Raw genomic sequence first — 19,163 nt, 5'->3', positions numbered from 1 at the left:
GGTAGGGCTCTTGTAAGGTAAATAAAATATTGTATATTACAGAGAAATGATAATGTTTTTGCCACATGACGTGGGAAGATTCTCAAGAGGTTGAGATATGGCATGATGTTTTGTTCGCGGGGGGGTCGCAAAGGGCATAAGTAAATTTGCTTTCCAATTAAAAGCGGAAGTTAGGTTTACACAGTTACAAAGCATAAAGCGCTTAAAGATCGACAGAATTGTCGCCGAAAATTCAATTATGGTTTCAATCAGTCCTTTTAAAATACTTTTGAACAACCTCAACGGTGAACTAGACCAAAGAAATCTTGAGAGTCTGGTACACGTTTGCGGAGAGCTTATACCTGGCGGTCAACGAGAGAGAATTACATCTGGCTGGGAAGTATTCAGTATTCTTCTCCGACAAAACGCAATCGGAGAAGAACCCAGGAAGATGGCGTTTCTACTCGGAATTATTAAAGAGTTGAGGCCGAAGAGACGAGATCTTGTCGGTATGGTTAAAAGATACATAGAGGAACACTATGAACAGCCAGAAGAGATACTGACTGACTTTGAGTCTAGCTCGGATGGTTACGTAGTAATTCCACGATCTCCGACGCCTACATCTTTCCATGATTGTTGTAGTGTTCGCTGTGGATGTTTCAACTGTAGTTGTACTCCTTGCTGCAGCGGGTTTTGTTGCTTTGTGATCATAGCAATATTCTTCATTTTTTTGGCAATTGCGGCTACACTGCTGTGGTACGTATTTCCTCGTTTTCGCAAACTTTTTAATTCCAATGACGACCTCAGAGTTGCTGGCCCGGTCATCATCGCGGGTCTGTTAGCCCTTGCAGTGTGCTGCATCTCATTCGGAATTTACATCAAACGAAGAAACAGGCAGCTTAATTATTCAGAGCTGCGAAGTGATATCGACTCAAGAAGCGTGAACGCTCCATCGGACTCAGTTCGCACTGGGTACGTAACGAAGATAGATCGCCGAGGAAGCAATGCGTGCTCGTGTCATTCCGGTCGCATAACAGACATGACAGCCTCAAGTTCATTCAATTCCTTGTGGTCGGCCCGTACACCATGGCCGAGGACTGATGCCGTTTTAGTTACAGATGGCTGCAACCGGCAGGATAACGAATTTACTCAGGAAATAGAACCGGAGGAGGAAGACAACGATGACGAATTGCTTTGGGTTCCCGAGTAAAGTCCCAAAACGAGGGCCCGTAATCGAGACTGGCAGAGCGAACAGTGGAATAGTGAGTAATGGCCAAAAGAGCAAAGCTTTTTGAGTTGGCCACTACCACCGTGCAATTACTTGTGGGAGGTGGTTTCGTTCAGTTTGATAGCTTCATGGTTACCCGCCGAGCTGATGAACTAATCTAATGTACAGAAATAAATTATAGATAGGCAATAGCTGGTAAGAGCAAATTAATTAATTATGGAGTTAGATGATGAAAGTTATTCCTCGTCACTGACTTAAGTGGTAATAAACTGAAAGAATTGTAAGGGAGGCACGATTTTCAAACTTCAATAGGGGAAGGATGAAGAAAGAGCACTCAGATTGTAGCTGTTTGTAATCTTTTTCAGATCTTTGTTCATACTTCTGGAGAGGTGGATTTACACTAAACACTCTTGAACAAGCACTTAAAGGTCTTAGTGTGAACCCACCTATTGTTGCATCAGCCGGATGCGATGATAACGTGATTTACTCACGCCCTCAGTAGTGCAAAGTATCGGTTTATTATTTAAAAGAACGCGGAAGTTACTAGTAAATAAAGAATGTTCGAGTAAATCAACCAGATAATCAGGAGGTTCCACTGTACTAAGGTTATTACGCTAGTTGCATAGTATATATCGGTTGCATCAAAAAAACGCATCTTACGCTGAAATGAACAGCTTGCATTGACTTGTGCTGAACGTCTACGTCGGCGCTTACATCCGACTTGGTGAAATAACAATTTACGCAGCTGGCCCTTGACTTTCTGGCTCTGAATGAGTTTTCACAAGAAAGATTGTTATATAGCTGGAAATTTCTTCTCAACAGCGCTCAGTCTCATCGGTTACTTCGAGGTGACATGACATCTAACAATGAAACTGTTTCCCCCCAAAATCTCTGAGCACGCAACATTGCAAAAAATCTCCCGCGAATTTTGACCGATGACCGCCGTTACAGCAAGGTTTAATGAATTTCCAGCTTCAAAATTTCCAGTTATATAACAAGTCACTGAAAGACTGGTCCCTCGGGAAACAAAATTAACTGTTTCCATCGTGACCAGTTATTAAGTGTTTAATATCATCTTTAAAAATAAAATAAGCATCGGCTACCCTCTCCCCTCCACGCAGCCAGCGTTAGAGTGTCCGTCTTTCGAGCTCTACTAGCGAAGAAACAAGTTTTACCGCCCTCTTAAATTCAAAACAAGAAACCTCAGTGAAATGGCTGAGGCATAAAAGAGTATTTTTAAGTGGTCATATGCCTTTAATTGTGTCTTGTGGAGTACTCGTGACTTGCCCTAAATATTTTACCAGCACATTCATTGGTTAATTGATGGCAGTTGATCACCATATACGGAATTCCTACTCTAGGTGGATTCCCCTGTCGTAAACATGCAAATAATATAAAGATTTTAAATCTTTAAATTAAAAGTGATGACCTCACAGCGATAGGAAACTCACTTAATACAGTGGATATCACAGGTTTTCATTCCAAATTTATCTTTGAAAAATAGAGACAAAAAGAGTAAACCCTCCTCCAGGAATGCATTCATGGCCTCAATCAGTCCATTCAATATACTTCTCAACAACCTCAGCAATGAACTAAGCTCAGTGAATCTGCAAAGTCTGATTAATGTTTGCGGAGACCTTATCTCTGAGAGCGAACGCGAGAGAATCTCATCAGGTTGGGATGTGTTTAAAATTCTCATCCAACGAAACGCAATGGGAGAAAACCAGATGGGAATGAAGTTCCTAATCAGGATTGTGAAGGAATTGCGGCCCAAGAGACGAGATTTGGTCGACATGGTAAAGAAGTACGTAGAGGACCACTGTGAAGAATCAAAAGAGATACTTAATGACTTGGAATTTAGCTCGGATAACTACAAGCTGATTTTGCGAACTTCAATGCCTTTTCTTGAAGGGGACAATCAGTTTAATGCCCGCTGGGGTTGTAGATGTAACTGCGAATGTAATCAAGGCTGTAGCAAGTATTGCTGTTTCAGCGTGATAATAGCAATGCTTTTGAATTTCTCAGTTGCTATTGCATTTCATTTGATCCGCTTTCACCAACAAAAGCGGTCAGTTACACTGAAGAAGGAGCCAGAATTTGCCATTGGAGAAGATAACGTTACTGCCGAAACTTCAGAAGTCAGTACCGGTCCCAGCTGGGTCTGGCCAGTTATCATTACCAGCGTCCTTCTATTCTCGGCAGCATGTCTTGTTTTACTTGCAATTCACCTCAAACGACGAAAAGGAAAACTACCCTGCACAAATCCTCAAAGTGATATCGGCAACTATGGCAGTCTTAACAGTTCAACAGACTTGACTGAATCAAGTTCAGCGTGCACAAACAAAATTGCTCGAAAAAATGACGGACACATATGTTCTTGTTGTTGTGGTCACATGACATTCATATATTTATCTGCACCACTGTGTTTAGTCAGTGCCAAATGGAGGTTCCCTCTACCTGCTGTGGGTGAAACTGAAAACGATTTGTTAGTCGAGTTTTGAGATCAAGTCCCGAGAGATCGCAAAACATGAAAGCCACGCGCGAACAGATCGAGAAGACAAGACAAGAAGAGAAGAGAGGTGCAAAGGCGAGAGAAAGCAATATTTTGTGGCTCTCTCGCGAGTTTATTCAATAGGATCGTGGACATGCGGAACACTCTACCATTGCCTGTTCGTCAGGCAACAAATATTTCTAGTTTTAAGAAAGGAGTGAGGGAGTTTTTAGCTGGAAATGTGTGAGGTTATTATCACGAAGTATAAAACTTTGGAATGCTGTCCATATTATAATTATGAGTAGTATAGGGCGCATAACGTAACCTACACCGCTTGAGAAGCTATATTTAGAAGTAAAAAAAGGTCGGTGCGAAACCTAATACGATCCTAATATAGATAACGATATGAATCTCTCTACTTAAAACGCCAATTTAGAATATTATTAAATTGTTATACTCTGTAAAACCTACGCAAAGACATGATGATATAACTATCTCTACTAGCAGCCTGTTTAGAAAATTATATATTCAGTTTTTACACTTTCATTATCTCTTATATACCTAAACAAGGCCATCATAACATGGTTATCTCTAGTAAAAGCCTATTTAGAATAATACCAAATTCTAATACTCTAAAAAACGCTCTATACCGGCACGGACTGAATCTGATATGTCGATCAGCCGTCTCCACCCTTTAACCCGTGGGGGGAGGGGCGGGGTAGAGAGAGTCTCTCCCCATAGTACTCCCTCGACGGGGCAGGGGTTGGGAGGGCTGATATTTCCGACTAAATTTATCGTGTCTTGTCCAGAACTCGTATATATCCTAAATTTTTTCCCGCGGCATTCATTGGCTCTCAGTGTTCCCATTAATTGGAAGGTGATCCTAATCTCTACAATCTATACATTTTGGGGGAATCCCCAAACGTTAACAATAACAACACAGTCAACATCATCACAGACGTATGGTGAGAAAGTTTCTGTACGGGTTCGTGAAATTCTTCGTTTTGTTTTCAGAGTGAAAGCGGAAGAAGGATAGAACGTTCGCTAGAAATTTCTTCATGGCTTCCATCAGTCCATTCAACATTCTTCTAAACAACCTCAGCAGCGACCTAAGCAAATTGAATCTACATAATTTAGTAAATGTTAGTGGAGAGCTTATCAGTGAGGTTGAATATCGGGTGATTCTATACATCAAAGTATTCTCACGGGGCCCCTGAATACCCCACCCCTGCCGACACAGGGCGGAAATCCGGCCTCTATGTCCGCACAAGAGCTTCAGCAAGTAGTGAACTCAAGGATCCTTGCTTCCGAGAGCACAGACAACCCATTCGTGCCCCAAAACGTTTCCGGGATTTCCGCTAATCAGCCTCCGAGACCCCAGGTCCTACTTCCCCACGTACATTCCCTCCTCAACCCCTCTGGTATCAGTTCCTTCTCTTCCTCTGGGGGAGAGGTGACAGTGTGGCCATTTTCTCTTAACAGCAGTTTGTTCTAACAGCAATACAACAAAATGGGTGTGCGAATCAAATTCACCCCGGTTTAACCCTTTAAACCCTAAGATCAAAAGATGAATTCTCATTTGTTGCCCCGCTTCATTTCCTACAGGGGTAGTGGGGAGAAGTTGATAAAATATCAAGCAAACTCGTGTGATCATGTCCGTAATTCTTATCACCACTCTCTTTTACAAAGCATTGACAATACAAGGAGGAATTTGATGCTGAGAACACTCTTAGGGCTTAAAGGGTTAACATTTGGATGGACAGACACGTGGTGAACTATGTTTACACTTAGTGTCTCTAGGTCTCATTTTAAAAGCCTCAATAGTTTCTGTTTATAAAAAACACTGGTTCATCGAACATAATGATCTCTAATTGTGTTGATTCTAATGCAAATTCTCCTCATTAGTTACATTAGAAATAATTATAGAGAGTGTTAAGAATCTACCTATTGGTGTTAAGACAAGGTATTAATAACATATAGGGCATTACTCAGAGGAAATTAGATAAAAGCGAGTCTCATTCTTAAACCTTTTTATTTTTAACTGACATCACAAGGAGCGGCAAGGAAACAGCGCGTTAAAATACGCTCGTGAAATGCGGCAAAAAAACGCGTGAGCTTGAAGCAAGACTAGAGCGCCTTTTCTTTCCTTTAACCAGTGTTTTACCTTTTGTTCAGGCTAGCTTGTTTTGTTTTCTGTCGCTTTATGACATTTTAAATGACCGAAATTAGCCATAGTTTGAAAATCGTGTGTGTTTAAGGCGTTTTCTGGTTGGCATGACCCGTGCAAAGTGCGAGAAAGTCACGCGTGTCAACCCACCTTTGTCAGTCACGTTTTGCAGGGTTTCATTCCAACAGCAGCTTTATTTTACAACGGAAGCACAACTTGTTACTGGATGTGGTAAATATATACCTTCTTTCTTTGAATACTGAGAAGCTTGAAGATTAGATGATACTACGTCTGTAAGTGGGAGGGTCTTGTTGGATGTGTGCCTTGTAACGCAGACTATTTGCGCGTATTATTCAAGGCCTTACAAGCGCTGATATTGATTAAAAAATTTTATTAATGGGTTTTGCACAGTTGCAATCCTTTACATGGTAGGAAAAAAGGGAGTGATTTTGTGGCTGATGCCTCTTCTCCAAAGAAGCCTTAGATCTGATTTTAGATAAATTATACAAGTACATCCGCATCCTCAAGGGCTTTTCAAAACTGAAGGCTTGTTTACATGTACGACGATTAAAAGCACAAAAAAGCTACGTATGAACAACGAGTAAACCAGTTTGTTCCAAGCAAAACGCTTTTTGGCGGGTGGTTATTCCACAGGGCAAAAACTGTGATAGGACTGGGGTTTATGGCCGTATGTTTCAATAGCACAAACTTCTTCTCTGTTGGTGATATTTTGTCACGTTGGTTTGTGCTGCCAGTACCGTAGAATAGCAGCGTCTAATCAAGCTTATCATCATAGCTTCCCAAAAATATGAGCTTAACTTCCCTTACTCTTCTCTTCCCCGCTATTTTGGCACTGTAAGGAGCAAACGTTTCCGTAAGGTTTCGTCTCTACTACAAACGTGCGGTTAATCAAAATCACTGTGCTGTGACTTGTAACCCGACGTTTAATGACCGTGTAATTCAACGAATTAGACTATGGGGATTCCCCTTTCTTACATGGGATTGGGGTAGGGATCTTGTAAGGTAAATAAAATATTGTATATTACAGAGCAATGATAATGTTTTTGCCACATGACGTGACAAGATTCTCAAGAGGTTGATATATGGCATGATGCTTTGTTCGTGAAACGGGGGTCGCAAAGCAGGGCATAAATTTACTTTCCAATCAAAAGCGGAAGTTAGGCTTACAAAGCATAAAGCGCTTAAAGATCGACAGAATTGTCGCCGAAAATTCAATTATGGTTTCAATCAGTCCTTTTAAAATACTTCTAAACAACCTCAACAGTGAACTAGACCAAAGAAATCTTGAGAGTCTGGTACACGTTTGCGGAGAGCTTATACCTGGCGGTCAACGAGAGAGAATTACATCTGGCTGGGAAGTATTCAGTATTCTTCTCCGACAAAGCGCAAACGGAGAAGAACCCAGGAAGATGACGTTTCTACTCGGAATTATTAAGGAGTTGAGGCCGAAGAGACGAGATCTTGTCGGTATGGTTAAAAGATACATAGAGAAACACTATGAACAGCCAGAAGAGATACTGACTGACTTTGAGTCTAGCTCGGATGGTTACATAGTAATTCCACGATCTCCGACGCCTACATCTTTCCATGATTGTTGTAGTGTTCGCTGTGGATGTTTCAACTGCAGTTGTACTCCTTGCTGCAGCGGGTTTTGTTGCTTTGTGATCATAGCAGTATTCTTCATTTTTTTGGCAATCGCGGCTACACTGCTGTGGTACGTATTTCCTCGTTTTCGCAAACTTTTTAATTCCAATGACGACCTCAAAGTTGCTGGCCCGGTCTTCTTTGCGGGTCTGTTAGCCCTTGCAGCGTGCTGCATCTCATTCGGAATTTACATCAAACGAAGAAATAGACAGCTTAATTATTCAGAGCTGCGAATTAGAAGTGATATCGACTCAAGAAGCGTGAACGCTTCATCGGACTCAGTTCGCACTGGTTACGTAACGAAGATAGATCGCCGAGGAAGCAATGCGTGCTCGTGTAATCTCGGTCGCATAACAGACATGACAGCCTCAAGTTCATTCAATTCCTTGTGGTCGGCCCGTACACCATGGCCGAGGACTGATGCCGTTTTAGTTACAGATGGCTGCAACCGGCAGGATAACGAATTTACTCAAGAAATAGAACCGGAAGAGGAAGACAACGATGACGAATTGCTGTGGGTTCCCGAGAAGAGTCCCAAAACGAGGGCCCGTAATCGAGACTGGCAAAGCGAACAGTTGGATTTCCCCTGCACGGGCCAAATTAAGCATTGCATTGGAATAGTGTGTAATGGCTAAAGGAGCAAAGCTTTTTGAGTTGGCCACTACCACAGTGCAATTACTTGTGGGAGGTGGTTTCGTTCAGTTTGATAGCTGGTTACCCGCCGAGCTCAGAATGAACTAATCAAATGTAAAGGAAGAAATTATACGAAGCTTTTAAGAACAAATTAATTAATTATGGAGTTAGAAGATGAAAGTTATTCACTGATTTTAAGTGGTAATAAATTGAGAGAATTGTATGGGAGGCACGATTTTAAAACTTCAATAGGGGAAGGATGAAGAAAGGGCACTCAGTTTGAAATCTTTTTCAGACCTTTCTGGATACTTCTGAGGCGGGTTTACACTAAACACTCTTGAAAAAGCCTTTAAAGGTCTTAGTGTGAACCCACCTATTGTTGTATCACAGCCGGAAGCGGTGATAACGTTTTCTCGCGCCCTCAGTTACCTATTGTTGCTGAAGTTGTGCAAAGTATTGGTTCATTTTTCAAAAGAACGCGGAAGTCATCTAGTATATAAAGAATGTTCGATTAAGTCAACCAGATAATCAGGAGTTTCCACTGTACTAAGGTTTATTATGCCAGCTACATAGTATATATCGGTTGCATTAAAAAACGCGTCTTACGCTAAAATGAACAGCTTGATTGAGCTGAACGTCACGGAGCTTAGATCCGATTTGGTGAAATTAAAATTTACGCAGCTGACCCTTGTTCGTGCCCCGGTAAATTTCTGGCTCTGAATGAGTTTTCACAAGGAAGAATTTCATCTTTAAGTTTAAAATAAGCATCCCCTTCCCTCCCCCCACCACCACCCAGCCAGCGTTCGAGTTTCCGTACCCTCTCGAGCTCTCATGGGGAGCTAGGGGAGAAATAAGTTTTACCGGCCTCTTAAATTCAAAACGAAAAAATAAAATGACTGAGGCATAAAAGAGTATTTTTAAATGGTCACATGCCTTTTATTGTGTCTTATGGAGTACTCGTGACTTGCCCGAAATATTTTGCCAGCACACTCATTGGTTAATTGATGGCAGTTGATCACCATATACGGAATTCCATACCCAAGGACTGATTCCCCTGTCGTAAACATGAATGACATGACAATTTTAGATTCAGAGGCTTTACTTGAAAAGGGATGACCTCGCAGCGAAAAGAAACCCACTGAACACACTGCTAGCGGACATACAGGCAAATTGAAAAGCATCAACCCTCCGCCAGTTATGTAGTCATGGCCTCCATCAGTCAATTCAATGTACTTCTCAACAACCTCAGCAATGAACTAAGCTCAGAGAATCTGCAAAGTTTAATTTATGTTTGTGGAGAGCTTATCTCTGAGCGCGAAAGCGAGAAAATCTCATCTGGCTGGGACGCGTTCAAGATTCTTATCCGAAGAAATGCAATCGGAGAAAAGCCCATGAAGATGGCGTTCCTACTTGGGATTATAAAGGAGTTGCGGCCCCAGAGAAAAGATTTGGTCAACATGGTTAAGAGGTACATAGAAGACCACTATCGAGAACCACAAAAGATAATGGATGGTTACGAAAATAGCTCGGATTACTACATTTTAGTTTCACCACCTTCGGCGATGCCTTTACCTGGAGAATCGGATGAAGAAGACTGTCAGTGTAGTACCCGCTGTCGTTGTTGTAGTTGCAACTTCCGGTATAAGCAAGGGAGTTGCTTCTGTTTAGCAATGTTTTCAATTTTGTTGATAGCAGCTGCTGGTCTTACAATATCTATTGAACTTTTAAAGTTGAAGGGTCCTCACAGCCCACCACCTACACCCAGTACACCGAAACCGTCACAACCACCTTCAACAACTTCACGTCACACTGGTGCTTGTAAGGGTAGCAATGGCAATAAACAAGGGTGCGAAAGGAAAAACGGAAACAACGCAAAAACGGAAAAACATGAAAATGGTAGTGCTAGTGAAGCTCCCACAGTTGCCGGTCCCGGCCGGTTCTGGCCAGTTACCATTGTCGTTCTTCTCTTCTTGGCGGCGTGTTTTGGTTTACTTTCACTTTACGTCAAAGGAAGAGAAAGAAAATTACCATGCACACACCCTCAAAGTAATATTGGCAACTATGGTAGCATTAACACCGACTTGACCGGATCAAGCTGGCAGTACACAAAGAACACTGAGCGAAAATGTGGACACAAGTGTTCTTGTAGTTTCGGCCACGTAGCAATCACGATTTTATCTGCACCACTCTGCCTAGCCAGTGTCAGAGAGGATACCCATCATGCTCCCTTGGCCAGTACTAACTGGACGGTGCCTAAAGCCGTGGTATTTACAGATGACTGCAGGCGACAGAATGAACCAGTGCAGGACGAATAGATAACATATTGTTAGACAAACTCTTTTTGTGTGTGTATCGTCAGGAGCGGTGCCTGACGACCTAACAAAGAGCTCCTTCGCAGTCCTTATTAGGCGAAGTTTTCATGGCTAGAAATACGGTGAAGACTGGACAATCTTGATGTTCAGTCGTTATCTGAAGAAGAAAACGAAACGCTTTTGAAATGCAATTTCACCTCATAGTAGTTTCAATATTTCTAAAAACGTGTATGAAAGATCATAGCGGTTTTGTAAGCTTTTTGCTCTACTTTAACAATTAAGCGAATAATTTTCTGTTTTTGAAACCGCTTTATAGATTTTTTAAAGGGATTTTGAGATTCTCGAGATTAACCGTCGTTTTATATGACCTTCGAGGTTTTAAGATTATTGGAATATTGTAAGTAAGTAAAATAAGCCAGGGCTATTATTATACATTGTACTCACTATCTGTCTTCTCATCGGCTAAGACCCTACAGCTAATCAAGTTTGGAAAACCGGCGCGCAACGTACAGTTTAGTTACTTATCTGCTAGTAGATAATTACCTTATCTGTAGGTTGCGCGCGCAGTGCATGATTTCCAATAATAATATCAATTCGATTGGGTTCCTTGCGATAGTTTTCTTCAAAACAATGTATAATAAAGTAATTATTAGATTCGGTTTTTGTTACATCCTAAATAATCAAGGTCTCGATCGATAAGTGTTATCAGCCTTGGCCCTCGGTACGGCTGATAACACTTACCTCGACTTTGATTACTTTGGATATCACAAAAACGTTATCCAAAAATTGTTTACAATTCGCTAATTTTTTTTCCGAAATTTCGTGTTTACAAGTAAGGTCAGTGAGATTCTCCTATTATTCAGGGGTATTGTCTCCAAATTTCAAAAGAATATCCATACTGTTTCATTTAAGAGCATTACTGTGTTATTACATTTGGCATTAAAAGTTTATTACATTGACGGTGGGGTAAGTTATTACATTTAGCGTTAAAAAATATTACATTTAGGGTGGGGTGATTTATTACTTTGAGCATTAAAGTTCGTTACATTTACAGTTTGTATTATATTTAGGTTGTTATTACATTTAGCACTGATACAATCTCAAGGTTGTCTAAAACCTGAACCGCTACTCTCAAGGGAAATGCTATACCCAGAATCACTGAAAATGTCAGATTCAAATGACAATTTCTCTAAAAAAAAGATGCAATGCAAGTTATCCTTGAAAAGCACGTTTCCTTAACCAGTAACTGACAGTAACTGATATGGAAACAATGCTGACCGATCAGCTAATAGATTATAACAATTATAATAAACAATTATTGGATGAGGTTGAGCATGATATCATGAATTATCAAAACCGAGGTCTGTGTTATCTGCCGAAGCCGAAGGCTGAGGCAGATAATACAGACAAGATGTTTTGATAATTCATGATATCATGCGAAAACCGAATTCAATAATTGTTTTATTATACATTTTTTAAACAATAGGCAAAAGAAGACATTCAGCCATTCTGTTTCTGAGGAGAACACTCCAAGGGGCTTGGTAACCAGGCAGACGTTGAACTTGACATGATAAATGCAATATCTGCAGCAGATATAGCATTTATCATGTCAAGTTCACAAGCTATTGTGAATTGATTGAATGCTCTCGACCAATCAGATTTTTTATAGTGAGTCTGATGTATAGTAATAATATTTATCCTTTACAATATTTCGTCAGGCATGGTCTGACTGCATCAGGAAATAACTCTTGTTAACGAGATTTCCGGCGGGGGTCCGATGAGTCGTCATAATAATTGTAAAGGCGGTAGTTATATATTTTTTTAAAAGGGACTAGGCGTAAACACAGCGTTGGTTCAACTTCACGCCAGTGCAGGTCTCGACGGACAAAAACTACAAAGAAAAAAACTTGCAACCGATTTGGTGAGATAACAATTTACGCAGCTGACCTTTGAGCGTGCTCCGGTATCTTTCTGGCTCTGAATGAGTTTTAACAAGAAATAATTATCTTTAAGTTTAAAATAAGCATCCCCTTCACTCCCACCTCCACCCAAGCAGCGTTCGAGTTTCCGTACTCTCTAGAGCTCTACTTAGGGAGAAACAAGTTTTACCGGCCTCATAGATTAGATTCAAAACAAGAAAAGTCAGTGAAATGGCTGAAGCATATGGTCATATGCATTTTATCATGTCTTGTGTAATACCCGTGACTTTTCCTAAATATTTGCCAGTGCATTCATTGGTCAATCAGGATGGAAGTTGAGCACCATAATACGGGATTCCATACACACTGGGGGATTCCCCTGTCGTAAACATGCAAATGATATATTAAATAAGATTTTAAATCTGGAAGCTTTACTTGAAAAGTGATGGGGCGTAGGGTGAGATTTTGAAAGGAATGCGGACAAGGGAAAGCCAGTTTTAGCGTCGAAGGAGTCTGGGGCATGCTCGCCCAGAAAATTTTTCAAGTAAAGGTCTAGGGAATGCCATTCCCAGCGTTTTTCGCCGGATATTTTCGCTAAGTTAATATGCAGTAGTTAGTTGTTCTATCAGGCGCACGGACTGAATCTGATATGTCGATCAGCCGTCTCCGCCATTTAACCCGTGGGGGGAGGGGCGGGGTAGAGAGAGTCTCTCTTCTTATTTAGTGCCCCCACGGCGCATGGGGTTAGGACGGCTAACATTTTAGACTAAATTTATCTTGTCTTGTGCAGAACTCGTGATTTATCCTAAATTTTTTTCTGCGGCATTCATTGGCTCTCAGTGTTCTCGTTAAGTGGAAGGTGATCCTAAACTCTACAAGTCTATACATTTTAAGGGGGGAATCCCCAAATTTTAACAATAACAACACAGTCAACATCATGACAGACGTATGGCGAGAACGTTTCTGTACGGGTTCGTGAAATTCTTCGTTTTGTTTTCAGAGTAAAAGCGGAAGAAGGATAAAACGTTCGCTAGAAATTTCTTCATGGCCTCCATCAGTCCATTCAACATTCTTCTAAACAACCTCAGCAGCGACCTAAGCAAATTGAATTTACATAATTTAGTGAATGTTTGTGGAGAGCTTATCAGCGAGGTTGAACGCGAGAGAATCTCATCAGGCTGGGATGTATTTAAAATTCTTATTCGACGAGACGCAATCGGAGAAGAGCCAAGGAGGATGGCATTTCTACTCAGGATTATTAAGGAACTGAGGCCTAAGAGACGAGATTTAGTCTTCATGGTTAAAAAGTACATCGAAGACGACTATAATCAACCACAAGAGATACTGGATGACTTTGAATCTAGCTCAGATGAGTACACGATAATTCAACGATCTCCTCGTCCTGTGTCGAGAGAAGACTGTTGTATAAATATTCGATGCGGTTGTTGCAGTTGTAACCTCAGTTGTAATCACTGCTGCAGCTGGTTTTGCTGCCTTGTGATTGCTGCAATGATTTTAATACTTTCAGCTGTTATTTTGGCTGTGTTATACTACACACCTTACTGCCGCAAACATTTGAATATCACCAACGACGTCAACAGCGTCGAAGTTATAGTTACCATCGGCGTTCTTTTTTTCCTCGCGCTTTGCTTTATTTTTCTCGGAATTTACATAAAACGAACAAATAGAAAGCTACCCTACAGACGGCTCCAAAGTGATATCGGTGTTACTACGGTGCCTCGGTGTTTGTCATCTAGCGCACCGGAAGACTTGTGAGCGAACGAAACGAAAACAAATAATCTCGTACTTCAGGTAGTTTCGGCTACTTGACATCAACAAGTTCTTCCGCTTCTCCATGTACTGTGCCTAGTCCTTACCAACTGCTCGATAACCGAACTTGTGTAGATACAAATGGCTAGCTGCAGAGAGCGGAACGATTATTTCACTCGAGAATTGGAGCCAGTGAGAAAGCAATTTTTGATTAGGGGTTGGCTATCGCGATCCACATGTTTCTCAAACTATCTCTAGAGATTGTTCAAAGTAGACCATAATTATATGACTGGAGCAGGCTGAAGAGATTTAGCAGTAACTGGATTTCAGTAGTCCATGACTGGTTCCGTGAGCGGACAAAAAATGAAGCGAGTCCTGTGTTCTAATTGGCTACTCCAGTCTATCTTTCGCGCCCGTGATGGTCCTGCAAGAAAAAAATGTTCTCTTGGCGATATAATAAATATTTTATTTTATTGACCATGCTTATTCCATCAAATGAATGGCCAAGAGAATCAGCCATCATGACTTTATAAGCTTGGTCATTAACGCCCATTTTACCTACTACACTATATGGGCAGATGTAGGGGGGAGCCGTGCCTTTCACCCCCTCCCTCTCCGCCCTTCCGGATTGGCCTGAAATTTGGTTCTCCTCTTTTACAGCCTTAACTTGAAATCACATTTGCAGTGAGAGTTCTTTAATCAATAAATAGAAGATATCTACACAGCTGGTAATTCTCCTGGCCCCCTGTTTCCGAAATTTCTGGATCCGCCCCTTGTTACAATGAGCTCAGTTTTACAGACTGTGCTCCTCTAGTTTTGATGGCATACTCTGCATTAGCATAGGTTAAAGAATCCATAAACTACTAGTCATGCTCTCAAACCCAGAAAGCTATTGTTATAGAGCGTAAGGAGAACATATAAACAACTGAACTGCTAATACCCATAAGCGTACAAACTCTCTTAACTGCTCCAGTTGTCCATGATGATTCAGCACTGTACATACTATCAACGACTGCTACGACCATCGTCAAAATTGCCAGCGCAGGACACCCTTCATTTTCGAAATTTGGAACATTGCTTCGTGCAATATTTTGCTAACACTCTCTTCCCCCATTTCAAGGTTGCCCTTACCTTTTGAACCATGGTTGTATTCCCTTTCGTTTGAGTGCCCTAAAGATATTATTTGTCTATCAGTGTAACGTGCGCACAAAACGCTTTATATCAAGTTCTGTAACGAGATTTCTTGCAAATTTATCATTATCAAATTATTTTAGTTTGAATAACTTTTTTCAACTAAATAAATGTAAATATGATGATATGTATTGCCTTAAAGCAGGCCTGACCGTTGTACTATAGTTTCTGGTAGAGAACTTTGATGAACTTCATTAATGTACTCTAGACAATTGACGAGGGACCATGAATGGCCAACTTACTTTCTGTCCCGCAACGTTTTGTAAATAGATGCCTAGTAAATTTATGAGAATCAGATTATATTATATTTATAGCAGTTCTTGTTAACATTGTTTTATTTCCATTGTTTTTTGACTTTATAAATATTTTTAGCACTTTTTACATTTTTACATATTTTACCACATTTTAGCGTTCACCACATTTTTATCTATTATAACTTGTTTTTAACTTATTTATGCTAATTTAGAGAACTTTTATACACTTGAAAATGACCTCGGAGAGGTCGAAACGTCGTGATTTTTTATCGCTAATATTTATCTCAAAACAGATTATATTAGTTGAAATATTTTTGAGCTATATGGTGTTAATGTGATGCGATATATTACGTCAAATAAATGTGGTACTCTTTGCATATATCATATACCAGTTGCCTTACAGACCCTTATATTCCTACTGTAGCATAACTTTTACTCTGCGTGCAGAGGTTTCCTTCTGGCATGGCTATTAGCATTTGTAAAGTCTTTCGCGTGGCGTATCAGTCGAGTAGAATGAAATTATTTAAACTATCCTGGAAAGCCAAAGGATTATAACCGATACAACAGAGATAAGACAATTCATTTTTATTTTGAATTCACGCTTTATATTATTATTAATGGAAATACAAGAATATTTTTTGCATTTCCTTGCATACTCTTAATACATTTTGCTAGCCTCTTCCAGGCCTTCAGACTGGATCACTGGGATACCAGCGTAAAGAAATATGAGCAGGAAAAAACAGCGAGGGGTGGGGTAGGGATAGAGGGCGCGCTTGTCTCCCTCTGCTCACCATTTTAGGTAGCCTCCCCGCAGACGTCCTTTGGGGTTCGTTTGTCACGCATTCATTTCATTGAATGCGTGACAAACGAACCCCAAAGGACGTCTGCGGGGAGGCTACATTTTAGGCCACTCACCACTATCTGAACGCCTATTGTATAACAGGCTAACGTTTTGCGTATAGGGAGCGTAATAAGCAACAACGATGACGACGGCTACGTACACGCCCAGGGGGTACTCCGGTTTTCAAGTGACAGGGGTGATCGAATCGGCGCAAAAATCAAAACCCAAAAAAGTCCCTAGGGCTACCCCAAAAAATACTTGACAAAATTTTTGAAAATTTCAAAGCCCAAAAAATCCTTCGATCATCCCTGTCACTTGAAATCCAGATCTACCCCCCCCCCCCCCACCCCCACTGGGGCCTTCCACAAGTTGCTCGGCAACTTTTTGAATTCTGAGCAATTTCTCAAGTTATCTTCTAATTTGAGCCGTATCGGAGCAGCTTTTAGGGCTTAAATTGGCCTTTCTTCCATATTTCACAATGTTTAAATAGCCAATGTATGAATTTATTGTAAAAAAAAAGGAGCTAAATCCTCACCCCTAGGGCAGATCATGGGGGAAGATGAAAGTAGCCGGGCTAGGTGAGTGGTTTTTAGGGAAAATTCAAAATTGTGGACGAATATTCACACTCGACTGACTTGCTTGAGTGTCTCGAGTGAGGAAGGTCGTCCAACAATTTTATTGGCTCATTACAATTTTTGGTTCTATATGAGGCAAAGCAGGTTACGCCTCAAAATTGCACAAAAATGCCTTGAAATCTTACCTTTTTTTCTACAGTTTGCATATTTTACCATCAGATCAAAGAAAATTGGGGAACTTTTTAAGAAATTACGGGAACTTTTTTGGAAAATCTCGAGCAACTTGTGGAAAGCCTTGATACACGAGCAGGGCTGTTATTTTGCTCATATAAGGGACGGACTATTCTTTTTCTGGAGCGGGCAGATGGGAAATATTGACAAAAATTGTTTGCAGAGTCTGAAAAGACCAAATAAATTGTTTGCAAACGTGATAGGGTAAGAAAAAAATGTTTGCAGAGATGTCATTCTCTCTTGCAGAAGATAATTTCTCATCCCCCCCCCCCCCCCCCCCTCCCTCCGTCCTGCAGAAAAACAGTCCGTCCAACCATTTGTCGTCGTTGCGGCTGCTTAATATCATCTTACGAAATATAAACTTACTTTTCCATTACTCTTACCAAAGCCGCCTGGGCTAGCCTGCGCGGGAAAGGATATGTGTGCTCCTATATCGCGTCTCATGAAACACATGTGATTCATCGAACTTGTTTTCAGTCGATCTCACCCTAAATAAACTCAAGTATTTCATAAAATGGTAGATTCCCCGATTAGTATCATTTACTTCTCACGGGGGGTAGGGTGGACGTAATCAAACGTAAACTTCACATTCCCGACGTAGCCTGACGCAGATAGCAAGAAACCAAGACAGCCAGGACATCATAGACATTATTTATATTCAGTTTGGAAGAAAAACTCCTTATCAGAGAAGAATAATATGCTGATAATAGATAAAGTGGAAAGGTTTCTTCAGAGGGGTCGGGAAAATATTTTTATCGTTTCCGTGAAAAGCGGAACTCAGATCACCTAAAAAACGTCCATTGTTCTCCACGAATTCAGTCATGGCTTCCATCAGCCCATTCAATATACTTCTTAATAGACTCAGTAATAACATGAGCACAATGAATCTACAAAGTTTAGTTGATGTTTGCGGAGAGGAGTTCATTTCTGAGCCAGAACGCGAGAAAATCTTGAAAGACCCTGAATATGGCCGTCGGGAAGTATTCAAAATTCTCCGAAGAAGAAACGCAATTGGAGATGCGCCTAGAAAGATGGCGTTTTTGCTAAGGATTATAAAGGAATTGAGGCCCAAGAGACCAGATCTGGTCAACATGGTTAAAACGTACATAGAAGACCATTACGAAGAACCACCCGAGATACTGAACGATTTTGAATTTAGCTCGGATGATTATGTCATAATTCCACGACCTTCATCGACTATCCCGGAAGTAGACTGCTGTGGCAAAGACTGCTGCAATGTTCGCTGTGGCTGTTGCAGCTGTAACTGCGGCTGCAATCCTTGCTGCAGCACGTTTTGCTGTGTTATGTTGGTGGCATTGTTGTTGGTATTTACGGCATTCGTGATTGTGTTGTTTTGGTACATTCTTCCTTTCTCCAGCCAACCCTTGAATGAGAATGATAACTTTAAAATTGTCGGTCGGGTTATGCTCTGCTTTTTGCTTTTTGTCGCTATTTGCTTCATCGTATTTGGTGTTTACATCAAAAGAAGGAAGACCGAACTGTCTTATTTAGAGCTCCAAGGTGACATCAGCCCTGACTATGGAAGCGTTAACAGCTCGTCAGACTCAACCCGACCGACTTGTCCAGTGTATGTAAAGAAGATTGAGCGAGGAAACGGACGCAGATGTTCTTGTAGTTCCGGCCACATTACAGCCTCAAGTTCATATGATTCCTTGAACTCGGCTCGTGGCAATCGGCCGATTCCCGAAGCCGCTGTTGTTACCGATGGCTACAGGAAGCGGGATGTTGATTTTCCTCGAGAAATGGAACAAGCACAAGAGGACGAAACGACCATTTGTTAGAGCCTAGGGGAGCTTAAAGAAAACCCAGAAAACCGCGACAGAAATCTGTCTTATTGGCCCAAATATTTGTGTAATAAGTTTTGTACTGCTTACAGCGATTACTAA

The 19,163-nt window shown here is 41.0% G+C and overlaps 3 protein-coding genes across 4 annotated transcripts in view; 2 read left to right on the top strand and 1 right to left on the bottom strand.

Moving 5' to 3' along the window:
• LOC140940297 (apoptosis regulator BAX-like) overlaps window positions 1-16,067 on the top strand; it is a 276,596-nt gene extending 260,529 nt beyond the window's left edge. Inside the window, exon 4 of the transcript XR_012166337.1 lies at window positions 16,057-16,067. The gene's annotated coding sequence lies outside the window, so the exon portion shown is untranslated. The remainder of the gene's footprint in view (window positions 1-16,056) is intronic.
• LOC140940293 (potassium voltage-gated channel protein Shal-like) overlaps window positions 1-19,163 on the bottom strand; it is a 399,369-nt gene that overhangs the window by 338,214 nt on the left and 41,992 nt on the right. The window lies entirely within an intron of this gene.
• LOC140941525 (uncharacterized) lies at window positions 94-1,493 on the top strand. The gene has a single exon (XM_073390537.1). It carries the CDS (start codon window positions 239-241, stop codon window positions 1,187-1,189), a length of 951 nt encoding a protein of 316 aa, XP_073246638.1. The 5' UTR covers window positions 94-238; the 3' UTR covers window positions 1,190-1,493.

The sequence above is a fragment of the Porites lutea genome, chromosome 6 (genome assembly GCF_958299795.1).
Source record: "Porites lutea chromosome 6, jaPorLute2.1, whole genome shotgun sequence".
Lineage (NCBI taxonomy): Eukaryota > Metazoa > Cnidaria > Anthozoa > Scleractinia > Poritidae > Porites > Porites lutea.
Note: the sequence above shows the minus strand (reverse complement) of the source record. Positions and strands in the feature narration are given on the sequence as shown.